This window comes from Cololabis saira, chromosome 7 (genome assembly GCF_033807715.1).
Source record: "Cololabis saira isolate AMF1-May2022 chromosome 7, fColSai1.1, whole genome shotgun sequence".
Classification (NCBI taxonomy): domain Eukaryota; kingdom Metazoa; phylum Chordata; class Actinopteri; order Beloniformes; family Belonidae; genus Cololabis; species Cololabis saira.
In genome coordinates, this window is record NC_084593.1 from 31700450 (window position 1) to 31727110 (window position 26661).

The window sequence follows — 26661 nt, forward strand, 5'->3', positions numbered from 1 at the left end:
CAGTGAAGTTTAATATAAACACAAACAACAATTGATGATAAGATTTATTTGCTCTAATATCGTATACATTGCATAGTTTGGATAAAATAGTGTTTCAGTTTAGGTTACTGTCACAAAAAAATCATCCTGTTGCCCAAAAAAAACAATAAAAAAAAGAAAGACAATGTTCAGACATGCAGGTTGACCCTTTCATTTTGAAATTAAATTTCAATGAATTAAGGAGAACTTGATAGAATGTCTTCATAGGAAACATCTTGATTGGACCACACATTTCCTCTGGGATCTGAAACGGTCAACCCTTCTCGTGTTTTACAGACACAAGCGTGAAAGCAGTGGTGTAAACATTGAAAGTGAACAGAAGATTTTAGGCTTTTTCACTTTAAACATGGATCGACTGTAAGTTGAGTGTTTAAGTCTCATGGCTGGTGACAGTGTAAAGTGCAAGTGTGCCATGAATCCTTCAATATTGGTCAATTGGGCTCATTCAGAGGTCCACTACTGCCCTCTGTTGGGCCGGTTGGGATGCTGTTTGGAATGAGGAGTCAGTGACTTGAGAGAGGAGCTGTTGGTGGAGGCAACAGAATCAGAGTAATCAAGCTCGCTCCTTTTACAGCGGGTAGTGACCGTCGTGGACTGGCTCCAGGCTGGAGACGGGGGCGAGAAAGTCAACAATTATGCCTCATCCACACTGAATATACACAAACGGGTATTTTATTTTGTCTTGAAAATTACCTGAGCTTTCCCTGAGTCTGAAGCGTCCACAGCACGACGACATTCTCCACTGATTTCTAACATTTTCCTTCATCACACAGTGGAACAAAAACACGAAGAAGCCTGTAACAGTAATGAAAATACAGTTCCTGGTCAGTAAGTAATAAAGGGGTTTTGAATTGTTTTCGCTTAGTACTTGATTACATTTTTATCTATCTATCTATCTCTCAAAACACAATAGTGACATGTTTCAAAATCCTAGATGAAAATGTGTAAATCCTTTCCTGTGAACTACAGTTCACATTTACCTTGTAAAGTATTGCAAATAGTAAACAGGTACATTATGACCAGTCTGCCAGGTCCGAATGAGAAGAAGCCCATTGACCAGGTCAGGCCTAACAGGACAGTGAGACTGAGAGCTGCTCTCAACTCCCGGAGAGTGCTGCTGCGCTTTGTCGACTTCTTGTTGGTGCTAGTTTTCTTGATCTGGATCAGAACCACGACAAACATCGACGCGTTGAACACCAGGACCAGAAGAATAAATCCCACCACCGTCACGTAGAAGGAAATGTCGTTCTGCAGCCAGCAGCTGTTGGCGTAGACAAAGATACAGATGACTTATGCTTGCATTTCCTATAAAAGGCATTCATTTCATGTGTTCATCCAAGCCACTAAAAACATACAAACAAAATCAGTTTGTAAATGATTATGTGTTATAACCTGAAATGCCCACAGTATTTTTTCTCAGCAACTTTTCATGCTTTCCCCACATCCCCACAAACTGAGCACCACGGTGCAGCATTTCATCTGCAGCCGAGCGCTGAAGTACCTACAAGTGTTCGGTAGACTGAAGCGACACTGTTGCTTTCTCAGTCGGAGAGCTGCCGTAAGCATCTTTATCTATGGCCAGCACCAGGCTCACTATCACCAAGGGAATACCTGCGAGAGCAAAAAACACTCAAATATATGCTGATCTTCCATCATAGTGAAGAACAGATTTAACTCAGCAACTATTTCTCCTGTGACAAAAATTATAGAACAAACAAAACAAATGGTCTGTTTTTTTCATTTATTTGCTGTCTTGTCATTTTTTTGTAATTCCCACACATGCAGTTTAAGTACTCGTAAACGAAGGCTTTATAAAGATTTACTTGAATGTTAAATAGATTCATATTTGCCACTATTTCCAGAATACTTATGAAGTCCCCATGAATTTTAAAATTGCAAAGCTGTCCTACTTTATTGATGTAGCCAGAAGTTATGACCCATATATAATATACTTAGCTTTGATTTCTGAACTTTACCAAGTACATCTCCAAAAATAGGGGTAAAAATATGATGATTCTTACATTCAAGGTCAAAATGAGCGAAAAATACTACATGAATATATATAAAACTCAACCCCAGCCTGTCAAACCTGGACCAGACAAAATCCATTCTGAAATGGAATGAAATGAAATCCATTCTGTACTAATGAATACCTGAAGTTTTATCTTACCCCATCCTACTGCACATAATTTGAGCATGTACATAGGTACATAGGTGTTGAACACCTTGACCACCATGAAGTACAACTGCACAGCCTCTAGGCCCATCCAGGTGAAGGAGGCTAGCAGGAAATAGTGGAGGGCTACAGCAGTGGCGATGCACAACCCGTAGTTGGAGAAGGACGAGAGCCAAGAGTCAAGAAGGAAGAGCAGGCTCAACCCCAGCAGGGCGGCTGACAGGTTGATGAGTATTTTAGCTGAATTGTCCCGACGCAGCTTCCTGCAACAGAGAGTACAAGAGAGGCACATTTATAGTCTCCACAATGACAAAGAGTTATTTTTTTCAGTGAAATGCAAACTACGGTATACAAAATTACTAGTACACAATTGCTTTATTGATAAAGCTTTTGACTCCACGAAATGTTAAGAGTTCAACTTTTAATAGAAAAGAACTCCTGGAGCTCAAGTTTATGTGGTTGTGCTGCTATTTCAAAGATCAGGAATGAATTGGTCACCATTGAAGCTTTTTTAATTCAGGAAATATACACATAATGACGCGTTACGTTCATTACAGGTATTGAATATATAAATAAATAAATAAAATAAACACCATAAAATAATATTGAATATATTTGTGTAAGACAAGATGCATCTAAAATCTCCAGTCTCCAACTTCTGTCTGCAGTTTCTGTATCGCTGCAGTAAGAAAGTTATAAATATAACTAAATAGACACAGTAAATTGACCCATAATAAATGACTTACCCAAAAACAAGGTAAGTGACTAGTGTGAAACCTAGAAAAAGGGATGATATACCACAACCAACATATGACAGGATTGTTAGAGCGTGACCGTGAGCTTCAGGGATGGGGGCTCTGGACACATCCTGAAAGACATTAAGACCAGACATAATATTAAATTAATGCTTTTTCTTTTTTTTTTGACTAACGCGCCTCAATCTGAGGATCTTTCCACAGTCAGCAACTATCCAGATTGCACATAACATTTTGCTCACGGGAGTGTGATTCCAGGTTCAGACTGTTTGGGGTATCAGACAGTGACTCACCAGCAGGACAGCAAAATGTGTGAGATGATCACAGAGACAGATGGTCTGATGGGAAGAGATGCTCCTGGTCTCGCAGCCGCTGCCGTTCCAACCACCCAGCCCGCCTGAGACACAAACAAACAAAAACACATGCAAGATATTTTTTATCAACAGACACTCCTGCATTTACCAACATTTGTGCATCTCAGAGGATAATAATTAAGGATCAACTCACCGTTCCTCTTGAAATCCCAAAACATACATTGCACCTTGTCTTCTGGCTATAAATATATAAAAATAATTGGTGTTGGTGCAAAGCCACATAGAAAAGCTTTGGTAAAGCAAACGAAATGAAAGCGTTTACTTCTCACCTGTTTTGGATTATGATGGTTGAGGGTCACCACCACCGGATCCCCCAGGTTCATGACAACACTGTTGTTGATGCTGGCTGATATCACATAAGAGTTCAATGACCAGCTGCTATGTGTTGCATTGGCTATACCGGGGTCCTGTTTAGAAACAAAACAATAAAAACAATATTTATTAAAGTTAACAGTACTTTAACTTAACGGAAAAAGAAAAAAAGAAGGGACATGAAGTAGAAGGAGGTTCCAGTTATTTTGTTTTCCATGCACAGCTGATATACTGTACGTGCTAATAAAAATATACATGCAGACTTTAGAGTAGCATTTACTTACTTACTTACTTACATTTTATTTTAGAGGGACCATGTGCAATTAAAAACATAAATGTAAACATTTGATGCATTGCACCAGAGTTAGCCTTAGGCTAATATGCATCTGCAGCCCCTTGGTACAAATAAATACAGTACAGATAAAAACATCAAACATTATTCAAGGACATATAACATATGCTGTAGCAATAAATCACACATGAAGTGCCCCTCACACACACACACACACACACACACACACACACACACACACACACACACACACACACACACACACACACACACTTAAAGTACAGTGAGCACAGCGTGCTCAGGGTTGTGGTGCTCAACATATATACAGGATATATGACATTGCTTATCAAAACTAAGTTGCTCATACAATTATCTTCCTGTTTTTTTTCTCCTTTTTCCAACAAAAATATTCAGTACTTCATGATTCTGTCATTTCTGCCACAGTGATAAGTCCATGTTTATCTCAGCACAGCTGCAAAAAAAAAAAATATCTTGCAAACACATTTTGGCTTATGTATTTTGTGCTTACTTGTGTTTTGTGTGTGTGTGTGTGTGTGTGTGTGTGTGTGTGTGTGTGTGTGTGTGTGTGTGTGTGTGTGTGTGTGTGTGTGTGTGTGTGTGTGTGTGTGTGTGTTTCCTGGAGCGCACCAGTATCTCCTTAATCTTAATGTTGAATCTTCCACAGGGCATTCAAGATGCAGTATTGATGCCAGACACAAGTCCTGTCCAGAGGTTTTATTGAATCCAGGTAAAATCTTAGCCATTGTGTTGAAATAAAGCTGTTTTTGATGTTTAAAGTTGAACGCTGTAATAGGCAGTTGCTGAGCTCCGTAGTTTTTGATTTACATGCGCTCATATTCATCAGAGTGAAGTAAATTATGTCTCCCGGGGGCCCCAGCTCATAAAAAAGCCAAACATGTCCTGTTTGTTAAACTTGTAAAAAACTGTGTTCAAAAGATGTTGCCCAGCAACCCCAGGAAATCACTTAACCTGTCAAAAGGTTGGCAGGCATATTATTCATTTTCATACTATTTTTAAATGTCTCCTATTAGATTTTTATCATCCCCCAAATGTATAAACCATCTAAACCATTCTTCATCACTACCATTATGGAGGCTAATGAGCAAATTCCCCCATACGATATCGCTGCACACACGCTTAAGAAGGCCTACAGACATAACATTTGAAAAAAAAACCAGATGAGTAAAAAATAAGAACAGTGTGAATAGCATATGACATCAATTAAGGAAATGAAAAGAATAGTTTAAAGAAAGTACCTGAAAAAGATCCTGCGTTGCGTAAAAGTGAAACTGAACTCTGTTCCTCACTCCCGTGGGAAAGAAGGTGTTGAGTTCTGAAGGCAGAGAGATGGTTGCATCTGTCTGGGGGAGTGGGCCGCTCTCAAAACTCTGGTTGACATGAACCTGAAAGACAAAAGGCAACAGTTTATTCTACTAAAGCATCCTTTAAAACAGCTTCAGATGAGTTTTTCTCTGTCTGCCTATCTGTTAATGTAGTTCGTAAACGCTAATGTGGCATGACAGCTTGAGGCTATGATGTGTGCTTATTCACACTTTTTCCTAAAATGTTTGTGTTTCCTGGTTGTTAGAGGACCTAAATCCAATAATAATTACCTCTTAAGTGGTCACTAGGGCTTTTTTTTCCTTTCTTGAGGTCAGATCTCATCGTTGCAATTCATATAATTATGCCCTACTGTAACTTAACTCCACTGCTCTTATATCGCTGTCATAACATCTCACCTCAGGATTCATTTCAGATGACATGGATACACCAAACGTGAGACCATCGTACTCATCTCGGTCCACATTGACCATGGAAAGAGCCAGTGCCGGAGCTGTTATACTGGTCAATTCACCTTGAAACTCCATGCTGTTTCCCAATTTTTCAGTCAAATCAAGGACGCTTTTGCAATGGATGGAAAAAGAGGTAGATTAAAAGTTATGAGGGGAAAATAAAGCCTGAGACACTACAAAACAAAAGTGAGACACCACATCTTATTCTCACGTGTTGGACACTGGTGTGACATCAGTTTCAGAAAGCAGGATATCAGCAACAATGCTGACGATGTCCGCCCCACTAGCAGAATCAATGATGCTTATGTCGACCACTTCCCAGAGCTTCTCCACCACTGACACCAGCTGAGACGAGGAGAGCTGGGAACCGTTACCAAGCTGAACATTTACAATATCCTGAATGATGCCCACAACTTCAGCCCCATTGTCTAGAATTAGAAAAGTGCAATTAATTAATGACTAGCGTGTTGCAAAGATTTAAAACAATGGACGTTAACTGGACAGTGTCCCTTACCTGGTGTGACAGTAATATTGCCAATGTCTGATATGGTTACTAGGACTTCACAGTTTGTCATGTCAGGATTAGCCCAGCTGGCCCTGTCAGTTTCGATGTTTAACTTGCTGAAAAGAGAAGACGACAAATGGGACCAGAAAACCTAACAAACCACATACAGTAGCATCTCGTTCTTCATCCTCAGCGTGTGATTACGGCCACATGAAATAATAATAATGCCGATGATTGCATTCATGAACATCAATAACGTGTTCAAACAAGAGACCATTAAACCTATTACGCTGTTATCAAGTTAAATATTAGTCTTAGTTGTAGCCCTTTATTGCAGTAATAATGCACAAATAGGAAATTGATCCCTCCCCTTGAAGCTGCAGAATGTTAGGATCCAGCAATGTCAGATGTGCACATAGTTTATGCATGATGTTCTTAGTTTGAAACAGATTGTTCCAACAAAAAGATAAAGAGCTGTACGAGATTAAAGAGAAACATGCAAAGAATTCACTTTTTCTTTTTCCTTTCATTTTTTTGCTCTTGATAAGGTAAAGCTTAGAGGTAACTTATGAAAATTCCTCTCTGAATCGCCACCTTAACATGGTGGATTGGTTTGACTGAGTGAAAGATCCTGGCAGCTGTGTTGTCGGGGGGAACTGCTTTTTTTAGGGTCTCCCAAAGCAAACCAGTGATTCAAACAGACACATATAAGGATGAAGAGTCATAGCAGTGTGGATTACTAGGGTCCCACCCTGGAGCCAGACCTGGGACTGGGGCTAGTTTAGCTGTGCCTGGAGCCAAGGCCTTCACCCATAGGTCACGGTGAGACTTAGCCCATACACATGATGTGGATCCACCTTCCTGTGGGCTTTCCACCTGTAATGGGTGCCATATTAGTCTGCTAAGTGCAATGGACAACAGCCGAAGGCAGGGGCCTCACTGGTCCAATCCTTAGTCACAGAAACTGGCTCTTGAGACATGGAATGAAATAGCAGGACAGATGGGGTGAGAGGCTCCACCATTATGGTTGACTAGAATCGCTGCTCCCACACATCAAGTGGAACCCGTTGAGGTGGTTTGTGCAGCTGGGCAGGATGCCTCCTGGACGCATCCTGGAAGATGTGTCATCTAGGGATGGGCGGTATGGACTAAAAAATGTATCACGATAATTTCTGGCATTTATCCCGATGACGATAATGACGACGATAAAAAAAAATACCAATTCAACTCCACCTTTGTAACTATAAATCTATCTCGCTCTCAGATCCGCCATGTTTGTTACACAAAAACGTAATCAACGGGAATTTATCCTTTTTCTTTCTTTCTTTCTTTCTTTCTTTCTTTCTTTCTTTCTTTCTTTCTTTCTTTCTTTCTTTCTTTCTTTCTTTCTTTCTTTCTTTCTTTCTTTCTAATTTCTTTCTTTCTTTCTGGCTCATTTCTTTCTTTCTTTCTGGCTCATTTCTTTCTTTCTTTCTGGCTCATTTCTTTCTTTCTTTCTGGCTCATTTCTTTCTTTCTTTCTGGCTCATTTCTTTCTTTCTTTTTGGCTCATTTCTTTCTTTCTTTTTGGCTCATTTCCTTCCTTCCTTCCTTCCTTCCTTCCTTCCTTCCTTCCTTCCTTCCTTCCTTCCTTCCTTCCTTCCTTCCTTCCTTCCTTCCTTCCTTCCTTCCTTCCTTCCTTCCTTCCTTCCTTCCTTCCTTCCTTCCTTCCTTCCTTCCTTCCTTCCTTCCTTCCTTCCTTCCTTCCTTCCTTCCGCGTCGATTTAACCCAGAACCATAAATCAGCTTTACACAAAAACGTCATCAACAGGAATTTATCGTTTTTACCGCGAGATGAGAAATTCTTATCGTGGGGAATTTTTTGGACGGTTTATCGTGAACGGTAAAATATCGCCCATTCCTAGTGTCATCCAGGTGGAAGGCCTGGTACAGATCCAGGACAGCCTGGAAATCCTTCGGCTGCTTGGGAAGGCCTCAGTATTCCCCACAGAAGAGTTAGAGGAGGGAGGTCTGGGTTTCTTTGCTTAGCCTCCTGCCTTCATGACCCGAACTCAGAAAAGAGGAAGTTAACGGAGGGACGGATGAATGGGCTCCATTTTTGTACGGCATAAGTTACGACAATAAATCAGTGTAATGAGTCATTTTTGGCAAAGGTTTGATTAATGTCTTAAAGGTCTCAATAAAATCTGTCAATAAAAGGTTTTATTACCAGATTTCAAGACTATGAAACATGTTTGCTTATTGTTGCTTGCCAAACACTAAACCTGCTGCATATAAAAGAGCTCATGTCTCACCATTGTCTGTATGCTCGCTCTGATCTTGGCTTTTCACATCCCATCTCTTCGATAAACAGTGGAAATGTTTCTGGCCATATGTAAGACCCATAGCTGGTTGACGTGAGTTCTTCTAAGCAGTTTCCTGGTACTAAACAAAAACAAATATAAATATATGCTGTATGCTGCCAATTAATGATACAAAGGTTTTAATTTTGTTTTGAGATACAGCTTACCTATCTGCTCAGTAGCTACCATCTTAGTTTGAATTGTAATGGAGCCATTTTCATACTTTGATGCCAATGCTGCATCGATGAGAGATTTGATTTCTGTCACATTGTTCTGCTTGGATGTTTGTACGTGGAAATTGCAAATATATCTGTCAATAAGATACATTGGACACAAAACAAACTGAGTTGCACGATAATAGAGAACATCAGGAGATGTCTGCATAATGTATCTTATAGTCACCTACTGTTTCTGCTGGCTGTGGACAATCTATTAAAACAAAAAGCAACATGAAATCTTATGCGTAACTGCAGTGAATACATCATCTGTTGCAGTGATTTTAGATTTTCTTTTCTATATTTAAACCATATTTACACAAAACTGTTAGATCAACTGATTTCTGCTTATTTATGTGATCATCTTGCTACCAGAATGAGTCATATACTCACCATCAGGTCCTCTATGTACTGCTTCATGTTCCTGTCATAGTTAATCAAGATGGGGATATTGTATAACAAATATTTACAAGGCATTAATTATGAAGCACAAAATCAATTCAAGGGCACCCACCTGTTGACTTGCTCTTTTATGATGAGATTCAGCACAGACATGACACCATTGCTCTCAAGCTGTTGTTTCACCTGTTTTCCAGAAAATAAATAAACGTGTATATTGTACAGGAGTCTTTCCAGTACGGCTGTGTGTGTTTCTTACCCATCTCTTTATGACCTCCTCTGGTTTCGTAGGGTTTCCAATCATGCTCAATGTCACATTAACTCGAAAGAATACATCAGGCCCAACTGGATCATGAGAAACGATAGAAATTACACAGTATTTTAAGTCGTTGGAGAAAAAAAGAACAAGAAAAAAAATGTACAAACATTTCACTGGGATTTTCTGCTCAGTTTTTCTATATTTACAACTTTAGTTATTGAGGACTGGCACACAATAGAATATTGACAACTTGAGATGAGGTGAAGGTGGTAGATGCATGCAATTGAGAAAAATAAAAACGTTTCCTGTGTCAAACATTACCACCCCTTTGTTAGGGACCGGAAGTGGAAAGAGAAAAAGGCTAACACTAATTAGACAAAATGCAACAAAGACTACATTTGAGGTTGAATGTTTCAAATGTTCAGAAGGGAATGATGTTGTCCTCATAAAGCCACACTGTCATCTGAGCTCTTTGACAAGCTTTGACAATAATTAGTAAATCACCACACATGCACACTTTACTCAAATTATTCTAAATAGAAATGTCAAACAGACATTTTCCTGGTTGATTTAGGTTCTTTTGAGTGCAGCTGATTCCAACATGTCGTCCTTCCTGCAGTTGTTGTGGCTTCTTTTTGTTTTTCAGGCAAAGACCTTTTGTTGTATTGTGTGAAGCACTGTTACCAGCTTCTCTGTTCATGTCTGTACTTGTGATCATGGTTTGGGTTTATAGGGTTTATTGTTTTTGTGGTGCTTTACTGTAAAAATAATTTCCTGTTGTGGGGAAACAACATCAGCGCAGAACATGAAAGGAAACAAGAATAACGAGCAGATGATTACAGGGTGCTTCTTCATGAACTGACCAAAAGAGGTTAGAGGTGTAGTTAGAGCAGTGCTGGTAGATGACAGCGGTTCTGGCAGGACAGGGAATGCCACTGAAAGAAATTAAAAAAATATATATATTTCAGGAAAAAAGAGGCATGATGCACAGTCTCAGAAATCTTAATTTTCTTAAAATGAACAGTAAAAGTTAATTTATTGGCTATCTTTGGAGATGTATAAACTTTCCAGATGGAGATATCTTTTGTTCTCTTACAGCTTTAACTAGCAAATCTATGCAGGATCCTTTTCAACCAGCCACAGAGCAATTATGGCAAAATGGTGCAAAAATGAATCATATTTATGGTCATTTTAGCTCAAATCTACTAAAAGTCTGCTTCGTGCCATACACATACAAGGCATGAACAAACATTGTTAAAACTATTTTTACTCACATTCTCTTAAAAAGTCAAAACGTCTGCTACATCTCCAAGTAAAACTGTTTAATGTATCCTCCACAGTGAACACTCACCCGCAGGAAACACAGTGAGGCTGTTAAGGTCAACCGTCAAGGTGAGGGAGTTGTAGGAAAAGGTCGAATTCAGTAGTGCAGTAACGTTGTCTTGGACCACTTTTACGTTAGCAGCAGGATCCACGCTCACGTCGACCTCACAGCTGAAACTGGAGGAAAACAATGTCAACATGTGCTAGCTGTGTAGATATGAGCTTGTTTGGATTAAAATGCTCTTTCCTAGAAGGCTTCATATGTATTGAAATTAACGATTGATCCTGTTAGTGAATCATTGTAGGATTTTAGCTCATCTTACCATTTACCACAGATGGAGTTTGATAATTCTTCCATTGCCTGAAAACAGAGAGATTTTACACCTTTTCATGAGAGTGCTCACTCACAGCTAATTTAACTTGTACAGTATAACTTCCAATCACTTTCCATAAGAGGTTAGTTCCAGTGTACAAAGTGGTTAACCCTGGAAATTAACATTAATCAGCCTCTTGTTTTGACTTTAATCAGCTCATTCATAAAGAGCCGCCTACCTGGGGCTGTTTCACGTGCGGACCAGCAGATGTGTTAACCATGTGGCAGGTTTGGCTGTAAGGAAACATAAAGTGCACCTTACTGGATTATAGATTTTTATGTATTACAGTCTTTAATAGCTACAGTACAGTGTATAAATTTAAACTTTACTCTAATTTTTACTCTAATTTGAATGACAGTAGATTAACTAACCAAAGTACAGATACAATAATCTATAAATAAACCAAAGATAATCCCATGTTTCCAATTTTCCTATCGTAAAAGACATACATTTTCTTTTATGACCAGCTACAATTAATGTTTATCTGAGACAAACTCTTACTTTGGGAGTGAGACAAAAATATCCAGGATAGAAATGCTTCCAGGCAACATGCTTTCCAGCTAAAAAGAATGACAAAAGCATTGAGTTACTTGGAAAGGTAAGTAAGATAAGATAAGATAAGATAAGATAAGATAATCCTTTAATAGTCCCACAGAGGGGAAATTTGCAGTTTACAGCAGCAAAGGGGATAGTGCAAAAAAAAGAGGCATCAATAGAAATAGTAATAACAAGTAACAAATAACAAGTGTGACTTGTTTTAACCAGGTCGGTCCTTACCCAGTTTCTTGTGATTTCCTCTGGCGACACTAAGCAGTTTCCAGGGTTTAGGGATTCAGCTACGAATACTGAAGTCTTGATTTTGTAACGAGACCACTCTAAAAAGTAAGCATCAGAATAAATAAGGACTGCAAAAAGGTTTTAAAAGATCCTGTTAGACCTATCACTGAATTTTAAAGATGTTTGCTTTTACTTTTTATCCTTGCTCTCAGTCCACTCTCACCCGTAACAGTTTAGGGTGGTGCATGCAAAGGTGAGGAAACCCTCAGAGGAGTTGAGTTCCTCAAAACTTAACTCAAACTGGATATCTGTGTGACGTATTTACCGCAGTGCAAGCTGTCGTCGGGCGTAAGAGGGCAGTCGTGTTTCCACTGCCGCAGATCCCAGCTCAGCACGTCCCCATCCGCACAGCCCAGCCGCCTCACCTCCATGGGACTCCATTCTTTCCCCCACATCCTGAATAGACCAATCTCCCCTTGCAGGTTGTTCCCATATTCTGGCCAGACATTCCCATCAGCTCCAACATAATGAGACTGGCCCAGAGTGAGAGTACCATTATGGGCCAGTTGCTGGGGTAATCCAGGATCCACGTTTACATCGAGTTTAATCTTTTCATTTATGTAGAATCTAAGACGCCGAGCTTTACTGGACCAGGTGAGACAGATGGAGTGCCATTCATTCAGTTTCAGTACCTTAGGCAATTGCCAAAACTGTCCAAACAGCCAGACAGTCAACCTTTCAGATGTGGCAGCAAGTCCTAACTCTATGTGGTTTTTTCCTGGAGCCTTGTAGACAAAACCCGTCCATTGTGCTAATGAACTGCCCCGTAAAAGCACGCACACACTCAGCTCATTTAGGGCCGGCACCACGACCTCTGGATGAAGCTGCCACATACACGGAGGGTCATTAAACTGCACCTTCTCGCCCCACAGACTGGTACTGGCAGAGGTACCTGAAATGGATATGCCGAAAAAACAAATATGAGCTACTGAAGTTCAGGTTTAAAATCATTTACGCAATTTTGTGATGATAAACTAAAGAACTGCTGGATTGTCAACGTTTTCTATATTTACAAGCTATATTTAGAATCTTTGGACATTATCAGATGTCTTAAAATTGATTGAATCTAACCTGAATTCAGAGGAAACACTGATACCAGTGTGCAGAAACAGAAGGTCAGAAGATACAGACTTCTGGTGGAAATCATGATATCAGATAAAAAGGACAGAATTTTCTGTGCCAGTCAAATTGTCATCTGCTGGAAGAGAACAGTGACACTTTATTTATTTTCATTCACCTCGAAAAAAGATAACATATCAAACAGTATATAACAAATATAACAGTGTGACCAAATCAAGTACAAACCTCAGCTTCACCATGGTAATGTCTTTAAAAATGTCAGATCTGAAGTTGAGTCCGTGTTTTGTCCGAAAATAAGCAATCAGTATCACTTCATGAGAACCTCTCCGAACTGAAAGACTGCTTCCAAGCGTCACTTTATTACGCTATGATAAGACTTCCACACCCTCTTTCTTTGGTTTCTGGAGTTACTAATTAATCACTGGCAGTAAACACAACCGACCGACCCAATCGGATAAAACCCAAGACTTTACGAAGCACATTAAGACATTTCAGAGTTTGCGCTCCTGGTTTTGTTTTAGTTTTGTGAATAAATATCCAAACAAGATCAAAAATTAAAGAACATTTGGAAAAACTCTGGTTTACATACAATCTTTATGTGTCTGAGGGTACTAGTAACATTTGTCTCAATGTAATAAGCTTATACACTCTTCCTTTTTAAAGTGGTTGGGTTGAATTGTTGTACACACAGAAACAATCAGTTTTTAATTTAATTTAATTCTCAAGTGATCCGTGTGTGTGTCGTGTGTGATATAACTACGAGGTATAAAGACCTGACAAGTTTATACTATAGCCTGGCAAAGGTAAACAGCGGTTGTACTGTATGTTGACCTTTATATGCCCATAATAGTCTGCTAGGGTTGTAAACGGTTTGAAGCAAGAGTGTGTTTGTATTTGTTCGTGTTTTGGTTCTACACTCCCACCAAGAGCTCAAAGGACATATTGCAATTGCTGGGATCACTAATCAGTTATTGAACTTTGTTAATATTTCACTCCAGTGCAATGAACTCCATATCACAGATGTTATACCTGCCAGCAAACAAACTCACACAAAGTCTCTTTGCAGTACGCAGCTGTTAACAAGGACCCCATTCATCCGTGTTAATATCCTTCCCTTCTCATCTCAGTTGTCAGGGCTAAAAAAAAAAAAAAAGAAGTGGGTTCCCCAGGGAACATGAGAAGACAAGGTGTGACGTGAGCCACACAGGTGAGGCAGGTTTATCATTGGTGGCTGGCTGGTAGATGGGCTGGGAACCCCTCCTACGTCACAGGTGACGTGGATTGGGGGGGGATTCCTAAAGATCTCCCTCTTTCTCAGCTCTCCCTACCTCTGCTAAGTTGGGGGAAACACCATTACAGCATGTAGAAGGTCCATAACAGATCCATTGCAGATCTTCCAAATTACAATGATCTTTTGTAACTTGTTAGTTTTGGAAACTTTTTTTTAAATTCTGCACTTTTTCTTCGGCAAGGACTGCACTTATAGACCACTGAAGAGGACCTTTCTGCATATTTTGCCAATGGAAACTCTTTGTCCTGCTCTGATAATGGTAATTCTGACATTTTATTGATGAAAATACATTTGTATTGTCTGTGTTTTACTAAATCTACTGATTTGTTCACAGCAAACAATAACACTTTGGTATCCTTTTGACAAGTTGTTGAAACAAACCAGGTTCTAATGAGGGCCAAATTTAAGATTGGTATGTCAAGAGCATCAGAAAAGTGTAATTAAAGATTTTTTCTTTCTCTATAGATCCGTCATCTGTAAAAAAAAAAAAAAAAAATGCCAATAAGCCATGAGTTGTTCTTTTTTCCTCAATTTCATACTGCCTTTTTTTTAATCCAAAGGGGGATATAATATTATCATACTGTAGTCCTTCATTGTTTTTATAATATTTATTTATTATACTTCTATTTTGAATCCACCCAGCTGAGACTTTTAAGACCTTCGATATAATTCTGAATCAACAACATTTTAATATAGGACGCAGTGTCAATTTATACTATAAAAACAAAAACACTCACTAATTTTGTTTTTACTTAGCTGCAGGACTTTGAATTTCTTTGAAAAGATTTCTTAAAACGATCTTGTTACAACAGTCTGTTAAGAAAATACATGTCTCATAAAGCAAACCCAAAAAAGCATTTTTCTGATTCCAAACTCAGCACATTTTGTATGTATTTATATTTTTTACTCATTGGTCTGGAAAAATACAATTTTATTTACTGCATACAAATCACTGTAAATAAAATGAATTAAAATAAAATACACATTCTGCCTGCAAAACCTTTAACATAGTAAGGTCATCTTATGGGATATTTGGCAAATCTGGGAACTAAATCGTTACCAAGAAATCTCTTCACCAATGTGTTTCTAAAGGTGTCTAATAACATGTCCTAAAAAGTTGAAATTCAACTCCTGGGGGAAACTTTGTAAAAAACTGCACAAAGTTGGGGTACCAATAACCAATTTTCGAAAATTTGAAAATGCTTAATTTGGCCTTAAATAACTTGCAATGGATCAAACTAGGGGTTTTTCAATATTCTGAGTTCATTGCAAGTATTTATTTTTCACTACAACCATTCCTTAGTGGAAAAACGGCCACGCCCACTTTCCCAGGTCATCGTTCATCCCGGCAATGCCCCCCACTCACAAATAGCATATGTAAAAAAAGAAAAAAAGATAATAGTTTATTCTTTATTGTTTGACATGATGAATAGGCCAAGACAGTGTTTAGTGATGGTTGCTGTAGTTGTTTTGAGTTAACATTAGGACCAAACATGCTGGAGCCATTTGCATCCCTTTTCTTTATTGATCATGGATGGACATAATATACTGCTTTTACCTGGATGCTGGAGATCTTTGCAGCTGCAGGCCATCATCAGTATGCCAAAGGTGCACAGCTGTACTGTCAACTGATGAAGGAACTGGAAACTTTGCCTGGTTACAAAGAGACCATTGAACGTTTCACTGCCCATGGGAACCATGTTGTCCGGTATTCCAGCCACGATTGGTCTGGCACCTGGTGTGACATCTGCATTGAGCAGACCCTAAAGGTATACACGAATCCGGCGACCGGTTTGTGTGCGCCGCCATCTTGCGGCGGCGCCATTGCTGCGGTGGCAGGTGTCAATCTGCCACCGCAGCGCTGTTATTGTAACCTGGCGCTACAGCATCATTATAGCTGGATTGATGATGTTAGACAGTGGCCTTCCATAAATAATGAAGGTATCTTAAATTAATGCTGATGTTAATGTATAAATAATGATTTGTTTGAGCGATAAGCAGGAAAGAATAGAGGAATAGGGAGATAAGGGAGTGTATGATTAAACACTGTAATATAGCTCTCTCCACCTCCTCTCCTTACGAGGCACGTCTGCACAATTAAATATTACCTGTTTATGTTTTGTTTAATTTTAGGTATCCAAGAATATTTTATTGATCGCCTGGCGTCCGATGACGAAAAAAAACGCAATTACAGGTCTCTAATTGAAGGGCAGAACTATCTCAGCTCCGGATGATACATAATACATACATACATAACCCCAATCTGCAGATAAAACTAGTTTGTTGAGGAAAAAATATTAACTCTATTTGTAGCTGCAGAAGAAAAAAATAATCTCACGAGGAAAAGAAAAATATTGCTCACGCCTCTTCAGCATAAAAAAAAAGAAAAGAGAAGTAAGAGTAATAAAAAAGATGTACTGTATGTTGTACTATTATACTAATTTATTGAAACACATGGCGAGTCAAACATTTACCAAAGCAGCTGCCAACACTAAACAAGGTAGTAAGACGGGTTGTGCAGAACTGCGGCAGTAAATCCTCATCGGAGCTCCATTCTTTAGTAGTGATTTCATGAACCCAAACCGTTAATAATCATTATTTTCTCCATATACCGCTCCCTGGCTTCCTTTTTTAAGGTATCAAGGTAAATTCCAGTTCCTTTCCAGCAGTTTAACATCTTTTTTTGCGTTCCGTCTGTTCACTTGGTGAAACAGAAAAGTAGTTTTTAAAGTCCATCCCTTCTTCATTCACTATCAAAACAAATGCACGTGACGGGACAGGAGTGTTCCGATGATACAAATACATTAAGAGAGCCTGGCAGGGAGCGGAGTAATAGATCCATACGTATATATGTCTATGGGCTGGAGCGGAGGAGCGGAGCCGCCACCGCAGTAATGGCGGCCCGCTCGACTTCCGGGTTTCGCCGGATTCGTCTATAGTCTGTGATGTTGGAGAGCTAGCAAGATTTGAAAGTGGCACCTCCTCTAAGCCCCGCCCCCTCCTCCCCCTCCCGTCAGCGCTCCGTCCAAAGCCCCGCCCCCACAAACTTTGGGGAACGCACATTTGCAGGAGTCGAGTTTTCCAGGACATTTTGGACAGCACATTTTCAACAAAACTACCCCATGTCTCATTCACCTGTAAGCAAGGCCGGTTTTAGGGGGGGGGGGCAGGGGTGGGCTGTGTCAACCCAAACGTGCATCCTGCCCACCCAATCAAAGTTATGGGGATCCTTTATTTTTTTTATAATTTATTTTTTTTATAAATATAAAAAAATATCACAATGAACAATGAACGCATACCGCAAAAGTTGTGTCTCGGCGGAGGGACCCAACGTCCCAGCAAAATTAGCACAACAGAGAAGTTCAGAACAGCAGACAGAGCACACACTGAAAGCTGATTCATGGTTCCGCGTTACACCAACGCAGAATGGTGCGCGTCGCCGCGTACCCTACGGCATAGGCTACGCCGTACCCTAAGGCGTAGCCGTGGCTCCAGAGCCTGTACAGCACCGCAGCGCACCGCCACCCGCACCGGCGCTCTCCGCCCTCACCGGGATGGAGACGCCTCCATCCCGGGGACACTCTGAGCCGAGGACGACACGAGGGAAGTGGACACGGGGACTGGAAGCAGAGTGCGCGCATGGGACAGAGGGGGGCGTGGACGGGACTTAAAGAGCATATTGCAGGTTGGAGACCCCTGTGAATCAATGTGTAGGAAAATAATGTAGGAACTGAATTTTCATTGAAATACGCATAAACAGTGACCTCCAGAGTTGTTTTTGTGAGAGTATTTTACTTCCGCATCTGAAAAAGCTGAACCGGAAGTGACGTAGCACCAGGGAGTGCAGTGAATTTCAACAATAGGAAAAATAATGGATCTTAATGTTAGTTGTGACACTGAAGAGGTTGTGAATGTGTATTCACACCAATATGACGGGCCATATTTTTTAAAAATCTTCACTTTGCCAAGAGTTTTTTTAAACATTAGTTTATTTGCGTTTTCATGTGGATGACAGGTCCAAACGTAGGAAAATATCTTGGGTTTAACAGATACCCGGCTACGTGTGTACGGGGTCTGCACAGTCAAATGGGGCAGAGCTGTGGAGACGTCTCCCTGCTGCTGCGTCATTTGACGCAGTGTTCGAAAAAAAAAAGCGTTTGTAGGAGCTTTGCTAAAATCAGCCACTTTTTCCTCTGAATACGTGCCCTTATGTCTTGTAAAACATATTAAATCCTACATTAACTTCTCGCATAGTCATTTTCACATAAGGTCAGGTATCATTTTTGAAAAAACCTTAACCTGCAATATGCTCTTTAAAATGAAGGCATCTAATTGGTTCTTTCCCCCATGCCAAACCTCTGGTCCTCTGACCAATCCGTGCCATTCGGACCGCAAAAAACAGATTGGTCAGAGTTTTTACAGGATTAAAGCTGTCAGAGAGGTCGGATTTTTTTCTTTCCTTTTTCTGAACACATTATTCACTGCCCTCCAATGGTTTGAGGAGAACAACCCATTTGACCACGGACGCGACAAAGAGATGCTTGTATCTTTCTCTACAGGATTCACAAGCACAGCAGATGACCCAGTCAATGCTGAGAGAGCAGCTGAAGTAGGGAGAGAGATGCAGAAGAAGCTGGATGGACAGTCAGCGACATCAACAATGGAGGTGAAGTCAAAGGTGCAAGCCCTCTCTTCTCTGAGAAAGATCCCTAAGATCAACGAAAAGAAGATAAACCTTGACTCACTGAAGTTGTTTAACCGACTAATCATTTTTGCCCAACGGGATATGATGGTTGAGACAAGCTTGAAGTATGAGCTGACTCCTGTCCCATTGTCCCTTTTCAGCAACAGAGATCATAAAATGAACAAGGCAAACAAAGCAGGCTTTTCCAAGTCTAGCCTGAAGGAGTTGACTGATCCACTTGACCTCACTAAACAACCCTGCTCCACTTTGGTGGTTGATGGCGGGTGGCTTCTTTACATGGTGAAGTGGGAACAAGGTCAGACTTGGCAGGAGATTGCCAACAGTTACCTAAGCTACCTGCAGCATATTGGCCATAACTGTCAAAAGATTATTGTGGTCTTTGATGGCTATAACAGATCGCCAAAAGATCATGACCACATCCGACGTACCAAGAAAACATGCTGTGATCTCCAGATTCGACTGGATCTGATAGACTGGACACCAAGAGCAAAGTTCTTGGACAACAGCCATAATAAGAGTGAGCTCATTCACCTCCTCTCTTCAACATTCCGGGAGCTTAGCATTACCGTTGTGCAGAGTGACAATGATGCTGACACTTTAATTGTGAGAGAGGCATTGGCTACTGCTACAGATGGCTCGATTGAGGTCAGTAACATTTGTGTGTACATGCAAAGTATATTACTTTCATTAGCTATGACTATGAGTTATGCAGCGTCCGCAGTTATGCGGTCGATGTACCGGACCTTCGTGGTGAAGAAGGAGCTGAGTCGAAAGGCGAAGCTCTCGATTTACCGGTCAATCTACGCACCTACCCTCACCTATGGTCATGAACTTTGGGTAGTGACCGAAAGGACGAGATTGCGGATACAAGCGGCCGAGATGAGTTTCCTCCGCAGGGTGGCTGGACGCTCCCTTAGAGATGAGTTTCCTCCGCAGGGTGCCTGGACGCTCCCTTAGAGATGAGTTTCCTCCACAGGGTGGCTGGACGCTCCCTTAGAGATGAGTTTCGTCCCTTAGAGAGGAGTTTCCTCCCTTAGAGATGAGTTTCCTTCCTTAGAGATGAGTTTCCTCCCTTAGAGATGAGTTTCCTCCCTTAGAGAGGAGTTTCCTCCCTTATAGATGAGTTTCCTCCCTTAGAGATTAGTTTCCTCCCTTAGAGATGAGTTTCCTCCCTTAGAGAGGAGTTTCCTCCCTTAGAGATGAGTTTCCTCCCTTAGAGATGAGTTTCCTCCCTTAGAGATGAGTTTCCTCCGCAGGGTGGCTGGACGCTCCCTAAGAGATGAGTTTCCTCCGCAGGGTGGCTGGACGCTCCCTTAGAGATAGGGTGAGGAGTTCGGTCACCCGGGAGGAGCTCGGAGTCGAGCCGCTGCTCCTTCACCTTGAGAGGAGTCAGCTGAGGTGGCTTGGGCATCTGTACCGGATCCTCCTGGATCCTCCCTAGGGAGGTGTTCCAGGCATGTCCCTCCTCCCTAGGGAGATGTTCCAGGCATGTCCCTCCTCCCTAGGGAGGTGTTCCAGGCATGTCCCTCCTCCCTAGGGAGGTGTTCCAGGCATGTCCCTCCTCCCTAGGGAGGTGTTCCAGGCATGTCCCTCCGGGAGGAGACCCCGGGGAAGACCCAGGACACGCTGGAGAGACTATGTCTCTCGGCTGGCCTGGGAACGTCTCGGACTCCCCCCGGAAGAGGTGGAGGAAGAGCTGGAGGAAGAGCTGGAGGAAGAGCTGGAGGAAGAGCCGGAGGAAGAGCTGGAGGAAGAGCTGGAGGAAGAGCTGGAGGAAGAGCTGGAGGAAGGAAGAGCCGGAGGAAGAGCTGGAGGAAGAGATGGAGGAAGAGATGGAGGAAGAGCCGGAGGAAGAGCTGGAGGAAGAGCTGGAGGAAGAGATGGAGGAAGTGATGGAGGAAGTGTCTGGGGTGAAGGAAGTCTGGGCATCTCTGTTGAGACTGCTGCCCCCGCGACCTGGGAACGGATAAGCAGCGAACGATGGATGGATAGCTATGACTACTTTAAAAGTGATGGCATTGATGAGGAATACTCAGACATTGACTCATAAAGCATTCCACAAGGGGGATCACTGTTTGCTCTGACTAATGTGAAACGAATCGTAATAAATGAAATCTTATGTAAATGCATAAGTGGCAGTTTTTCCACTAAGGAATGGTTGTAGTGAAAAACAAATGCTATAAATGAACTCAGAATCATAAAAAAACCCTAGTTTGACCCCTCACAAGTTAATTAAGGCCAAATTAAGCATTTTCGATTTTTCAAAAATCGGTTATTGGTACCCGGACTTTGTGCAGTTTTTTATGAGGTTTCCCCCAGGAGTTGAATTTCAACTTTTTAGGACATGTTATTAGACACCTTTAGAAACACATTGGTGAAGAGATTTCTTGGTAACGATTTAGTTCCCAGATTTTCAGTCGCTTCCCTTACTAACAGTATGTTTGAGAGGGCTCTGAACTCTTCTTTTGGGTGTTTCCTCAGGTTTGCTGTGTGTTGGTGCAGTCTGAGCGCAGCTGTGATCAGACACAGTTCTTGCACCCTAATGGTTCTTGTGTTACGTGCCCTGTGTGTAAGCCGGGAGAACAGTTGTCAGAGGTAGCATGCCTCCTTTTGACAAATTTCTCCATTTTACATATCCCATCCTTCCTGGTTATGATGTTTTTTTAGTCTGTATTGTCCATCATTTTCAGGATTGTGGCTTTGGAGATGGTGGGGAAGGAGTGTGTATTCTGTGTGAGGACGGGACATTCAGCTCAGATGAAGGTGTGGCTCCTTGCAGAAGATGCAACCAGTGCAGTCGGCTGAACCGTCAACTAGAGGCTGCGTGCTCACCCACCAGTGACACCGTCTGTGGGGATTGTCTCCGAGGGTGAGTTACATTGACAAAATCAGACACCAGTACCATTCATTTCTGTTTCCAATATTTCTGCCCGTGGCTGTGTGTGCAGGTACTATGAAGTGAGGAGCATGATTGGGGAAGCAGAGCTACTTTGTGTACCTTGTCATAGCCATGACAGAGTCCATGAAGAGTGTTTGCTCCTCACTGCAGAAGACCCAACAACACGTATGATTCAGAATTAAACTTCAGATTGCATAGCAATGCAGCGATAATCAGCTTGTGTAAACACTTTTATTAACTGGTGATTTTCCAGAATCGTTGTCAAGTTCTAACTGTTTTTGTCTGACAGAGGATGCCGTCACGTTCCCTGAAGAGAAGGGTGTGTAACTGAGAACATACTTTCTTTTTTTTAATTTTACTTGACTGACTTTCTATTTTTAGGAGTACAAGAAGAGACATTTTCAGTGGCCATGGTTTCTGCTGCCTTAGCATCCTTGATAGTCCTCATTACTCTGCTGGTTTGGGTTTTCCATCTGAATGCTGAAATGTAGTAAGTTGCATCATGTGTAATATTTCTACTACTTCCACCCTCTTTTGATTATTTAACTAAACTGCGGTTACAACAATTCTTTGCCATCTTCAGAGCAGTCTCCGGAACACTGTCCCTCGCCTGATGGACATTTGTCTGCATCAAACCTTCAGTACAAACCTCTGTCCAGACAGACTAGGATAACAGCAACACAACCAATCATCCTGTCAGAGACTGTGTCAGCTGAAGATTCAGAAAGGTATATTCTGCAACGATTACCTCATTGCTCATCCATAAAATGACCCGCAAAATTATGCTCTTCATTGATCTGGATCAATCCCCATATGATCATTTCTACTGTTTACAACCTCCCTGCCCAGAGGCCTAAACTCAGTGAGCCATGAAAGTGAGCTGCATCCCACTTCTATTGTGATTAATGTCTCCACCAACATCAAGCCCTGCAGTTGGAGGAAAGACATAACACTGGAGCAACAACAAAGCTTCACAACAGAGGAGGTACTTGACTTTCATGGGTCATTTTAGGGTTGTGTAATAACCAATTCACCGTTTAACCACAGAGGATGATTTATTTTTAATGTATCATACATTTAGATTGGCCATCAATTCAGATTTACACTTGGAAGTTATTTCATAAAGTAATTTACTAAAGAGCACACTTGATGTTTTTATGGTTGATCATTACTGATAGACCAGTTGAAGAACTGGGTTGGACTTTCTGGAACAGCACTTGCCTGGCTTTGCTCCTATCTCAAAGGCAGGGACTATTTTGTGTCTTTAAGTGACTACAAATCAGAGCTAACAAAAATAACGTGGAGTTTCTCAAGATTCAATTCTGGGGCTTCTGTTGTTCAACACTTATATGCTCCCAGTGGCTCAAGTCATGCAAAAGACAAAGCAAAATGTGTAACTTTAACTATGCAGATGACCTACAAATCTATATAACCATCTCTCCAGGAGACTATAATCCAGTTAAAACTTTTATTAAGTGCACTGCTCAAATTAAAGAGTGATGTGCCAGAATTTTCTTCAGTTAACGGAAGACAAAACAGAAATAATAGTGTTTGGAGCCAAGGAAGAAAGAAAGTCAACACTCAGCTTCAAGCAGTAAATAGCCAAGTCAGAAATCTGGGAGTGGTTCTGGACTCAGACATGAATTTTAACAGCCACATTAAGACAGTTGTGAAGTCAGCCTATTGTCATCTAAAGAACATCTATCCATTTTCTATATTTATTATCCTTTTGCAGGGTCATGGGGGTCTGCTGGAGCCTATCCCAGCTCATTACAGGCGAGAGGCAGAGGTTCACCCAGGAAAGGTCACCAGACTATTGCAGGGCCACATACAGACAGCCTAAAGAACATAATGAGAATTAAAGGGAAAAAAACTGGTCCACGCTTTCATCTTCAGTAGACTGGACTACAGTAACGCTGTTCTCACGGGTCTCCCTAAAAACTCCATCAAACAGCTGCAGTTAGAACGCTGCTGCCTGAGTCCTCACTAAGACCAGAAGAGTGGACCATATAAGTCCAGTTCTTAGATCTTTACACTGGCTTCCTGTATGTCACGGAATAGGTTTTAAAAACCCGCTGTTGGTTTATAAATCTCTGAATGGTCTAGGGCCAAAACACATCTCTGATCACCTGGTCCATTAGAAACCAACCAGAGCCCTAAGGTCATCAAGTGTAGTAGTAACTGTAGTAGTAATAGTATTTAGTATTTAGTATTAGTTGATTGGATTCTGAAATGCAGATTGACAGAATTTATTTATTTTAGATGGAGCGAAAACTGCAGACAATATGGGAGATTGCTGAAGGTACCCCCTGCATGCTTTCCCCAACTATAACACTTTTTTTTTTAAAGTTGTTCATCATTTCATCCATATGAAGTATATTCATTTTTCAATCCAGGAAGCACTCTCAGCCTACCTTTCATGAGCATTTTCTTCTTTTCTTTGTACCTATTCTGAACCATCCAGGTCAGAGTATTGAGATGCTTGACTATGACTCCGTCCAGGACTTGTCCCTGCTGCTCAACTCTGCTGAGAATAACTACATTTAAAGGAGACTTGCGCTTTCATTAGGTGTGCCCCCTCAGGTCACTCCTCACCTCCAAGGCTTCCAGGACCTCTTCCAGTATCTGCGCACCTCCACGTATACACAGCTGCCCCAGCTGGCCCAGGCTGCTGCCCTCTTGCCTCATTTTGAAGTTGTTTCAAGGATACACAGGGCGGTAGTGAACACGAGACCACTCAGACCCTAGAAAAACTATTCCCATGGCTTGGACTTGTTATAGGATTTTTTTCTGCTTTACGTTGCATACTTAAATCCTTATAGATCACCCCATATTTGTTTTGATGGAACAAAAAAAACTTTGAGTGAAACATTTTTTATCTTTATGAGTTCAAATCATGAAAATTCAGAATTCAAAATCAGAGTTCTGTCTTTTCCAGCACTTTTCTGACAACTTTTCTGTCATATATGTTTAACAGCTTTTATGTCAATAAACTAACAATTTATCATATTTTTCATAATCAATGATAATTTATAATAACAGTAAATCATGTACAGTAGTAGCATGGTGGTAAAGGTTATTGATCTATTTGTGGTTTCATCATTACATAATACAACATCCTGGTTATTGCAACTGAAGCCTGTTTGCAATATTATTTCCTGTTTACGATGTAAAACAGATGAGCAGCCCTCTGGGAAGAGCATGTGAGAAATATCAGGACAGAGGAGGCAGTGTTCATGGTAAGAGAAAGACCCTTGAGTTCAGACAGAATTTCATTATTCTCTATTTGGAAGATGTTTGCCAACTGAAGAGCTCTTGGTCTGCAGATTCTTTAGCACATTAAATCTGGTAAGGCTTCAAATTATGCCATAATTACTTTTTACATTAATCTCAAAGGCAATTTTTGAATGAAAACGTTCTGCTGTAAATCATTTGTGAATTTCATAACCCAGTTTTTTTTTTTCAAAAAATAAATACAATGATAGCAGGATATTGTTTTGTCATTAAAGTATTGTAGCTGTTTTACTTTGCTTGTAAACTACTTTTTACTCGTCCGTGCAACCATCATCCCGTATGGCGATGCTGGTTGCAAGTTTACTTTTATGTGTGTGCAACAACCACTCTAAACACTAGTAGGTGCTCTTGGCTGTCAGGCTCCCTCGTGTCTGCCCCTTTTCACTTTGATCGTCTGTTGAAATGATATGTCAATACTCATTGACAGACGGTGCAAGCTCATGACCACAGCAAACGAAAAGGCAGATGAGGCATGTGAATATATATAGTTGATTTAAACTTTTAATATATCCGTCTGTATGTACAGTCTTACTGCTAGTCTACAAAGCACTGAATGGTCTTGGACCAAAATAGATGCTTGAACTGTTAGTTCCCTATGAAGCTCCCAGACCCCTGAGGTTCATCTGGATCTGGTTTGTTGTGGTTCCAGAACCAGAACCAAGCAAGGAGAGGCAGCGTTCAGTTATTCTGCTCCTCACCGGTGGAACAAACTTCCTCTGTCTAGACCAGTGTTCCCCAACCCTGGTCCTCGAGCCCCCCAGTCCTACATGTTTTAGAATTTTGTTTCCCTGGTTCAGCACACCGTGATACTAGTACCTGTGTCATCAACAGAGTTGTGCAGACCTTGGTGACAAGCTAATGAGGACCATCAATTACAATCAAGTGTGTTGGTGCAGGGAAGCATCTAAAACATGCGGGACAGGGGGGGCTCGAGGACCAGGGTTGGGAAACACTGTTCTAGACCTGAGGTCTGCTCAAACTGTCAGCTCCTTTAAATCAGGGCTAAAAACATTACTGTTTACTGAAGGGTACTCTTAAATTAAATATTTACCTGCTGTACTCTACCGCCCTTACTTTTTTCAACTTGTGCTTTTTATTATTTTACCTCTTTTCTTTTATGTGTGTGCAACAACCACTCTAAACACTGGGCAGCATGGTGGCTTGGTGGCTAGTACTGTTGCCTCACAGCGAGAAGGTTCTCGGTTCAACTCCCTGGCCCGGCGGGGGTCTCTCTGTGTGGAGTTTGCATGTTCTCCCCGTGCTTGCGTGGGTTCCCTCCAGATTCTTCCTCCCACAGTCCAAAAACATGCGTAGTAGGCTAATTGATTAATCTAAATTGCACGTAGGTGTGAGTGTCTGGTTGTAATTATGCTATAT

At 41.1% G+C, this 26661-nt stretch overlaps 2 protein-coding genes across 3 annotated transcripts; one reads left to right on the forward strand and one right to left on the reverse strand.

Moving 5' to 3' along the window:
* Positions 1-31: 31 nt before the first annotated feature.
* Positions 32-13422, reverse strand: adgrg4a (adhesion G protein-coupled receptor G4a). 2 transcript variants are annotated; one of them, XM_061725616.1, is made up of 28 exons: positions 13321-13422; positions 13087-13213; positions 12281-12907; positions 11956-12053; positions 11680-11738; positions 11357-11411; positions 11128-11165; positions 10833-10981; positions 10345-10416; positions 9482-9567; positions 9338-9408; positions 9217-9247; positions 9015-9037; positions 8776-8918; positions 8561-8690; positions 6277-6383; positions 5974-6190; positions 5709-5871; positions 5226-5372; positions 3614-3751; positions 3478-3523; positions 3264-3367; positions 2962-3083; positions 2210-2478; positions 1545-1650; positions 1020-1300; positions 733-834; positions 32-644 (listed from the first exon to the last, which is right to left on the reverse strand). In XM_061725616.1, exons 2-28 carry the CDS (start codon positions 13160-13162, stop codon positions 496-498), a joined length of 3609 nt encoding a protein of 1202 aa, XP_061581600.1. In that variant the 5' UTR covers positions 13163-13213; positions 13321-13422; the 3' UTR covers positions 32-495. The 2 variants fall into 2 exon arrangements, with proteins under 2 accessions (XP_061581600.1, XP_061581599.1); XM_061725615.1 differs by having other exon boundaries at positions 13087-13210; positions 13321-13417.
* Positions 13423-14469: 1047 nt separating this feature from the next.
* Positions 14470-24840, forward strand: LOC133447380 (tumor necrosis factor receptor superfamily member EDAR-like). The gene is given in 9 exon segments (XM_061726053.1): positions 14470-14645; positions 21573-21686; positions 21782-21960; positions 22040-22155; positions 22280-22309; positions 22574-22718; positions 22840-22975; positions 24253-24292; positions 24455-24840. Coding segments are annotated over 9 exon segments (1074 nt in total). The 5' UTR covers positions 14470-14615; the 3' UTR covers positions 24739-24840.
* Positions 24841-26661: the final 1821 nt, after the last annotated feature.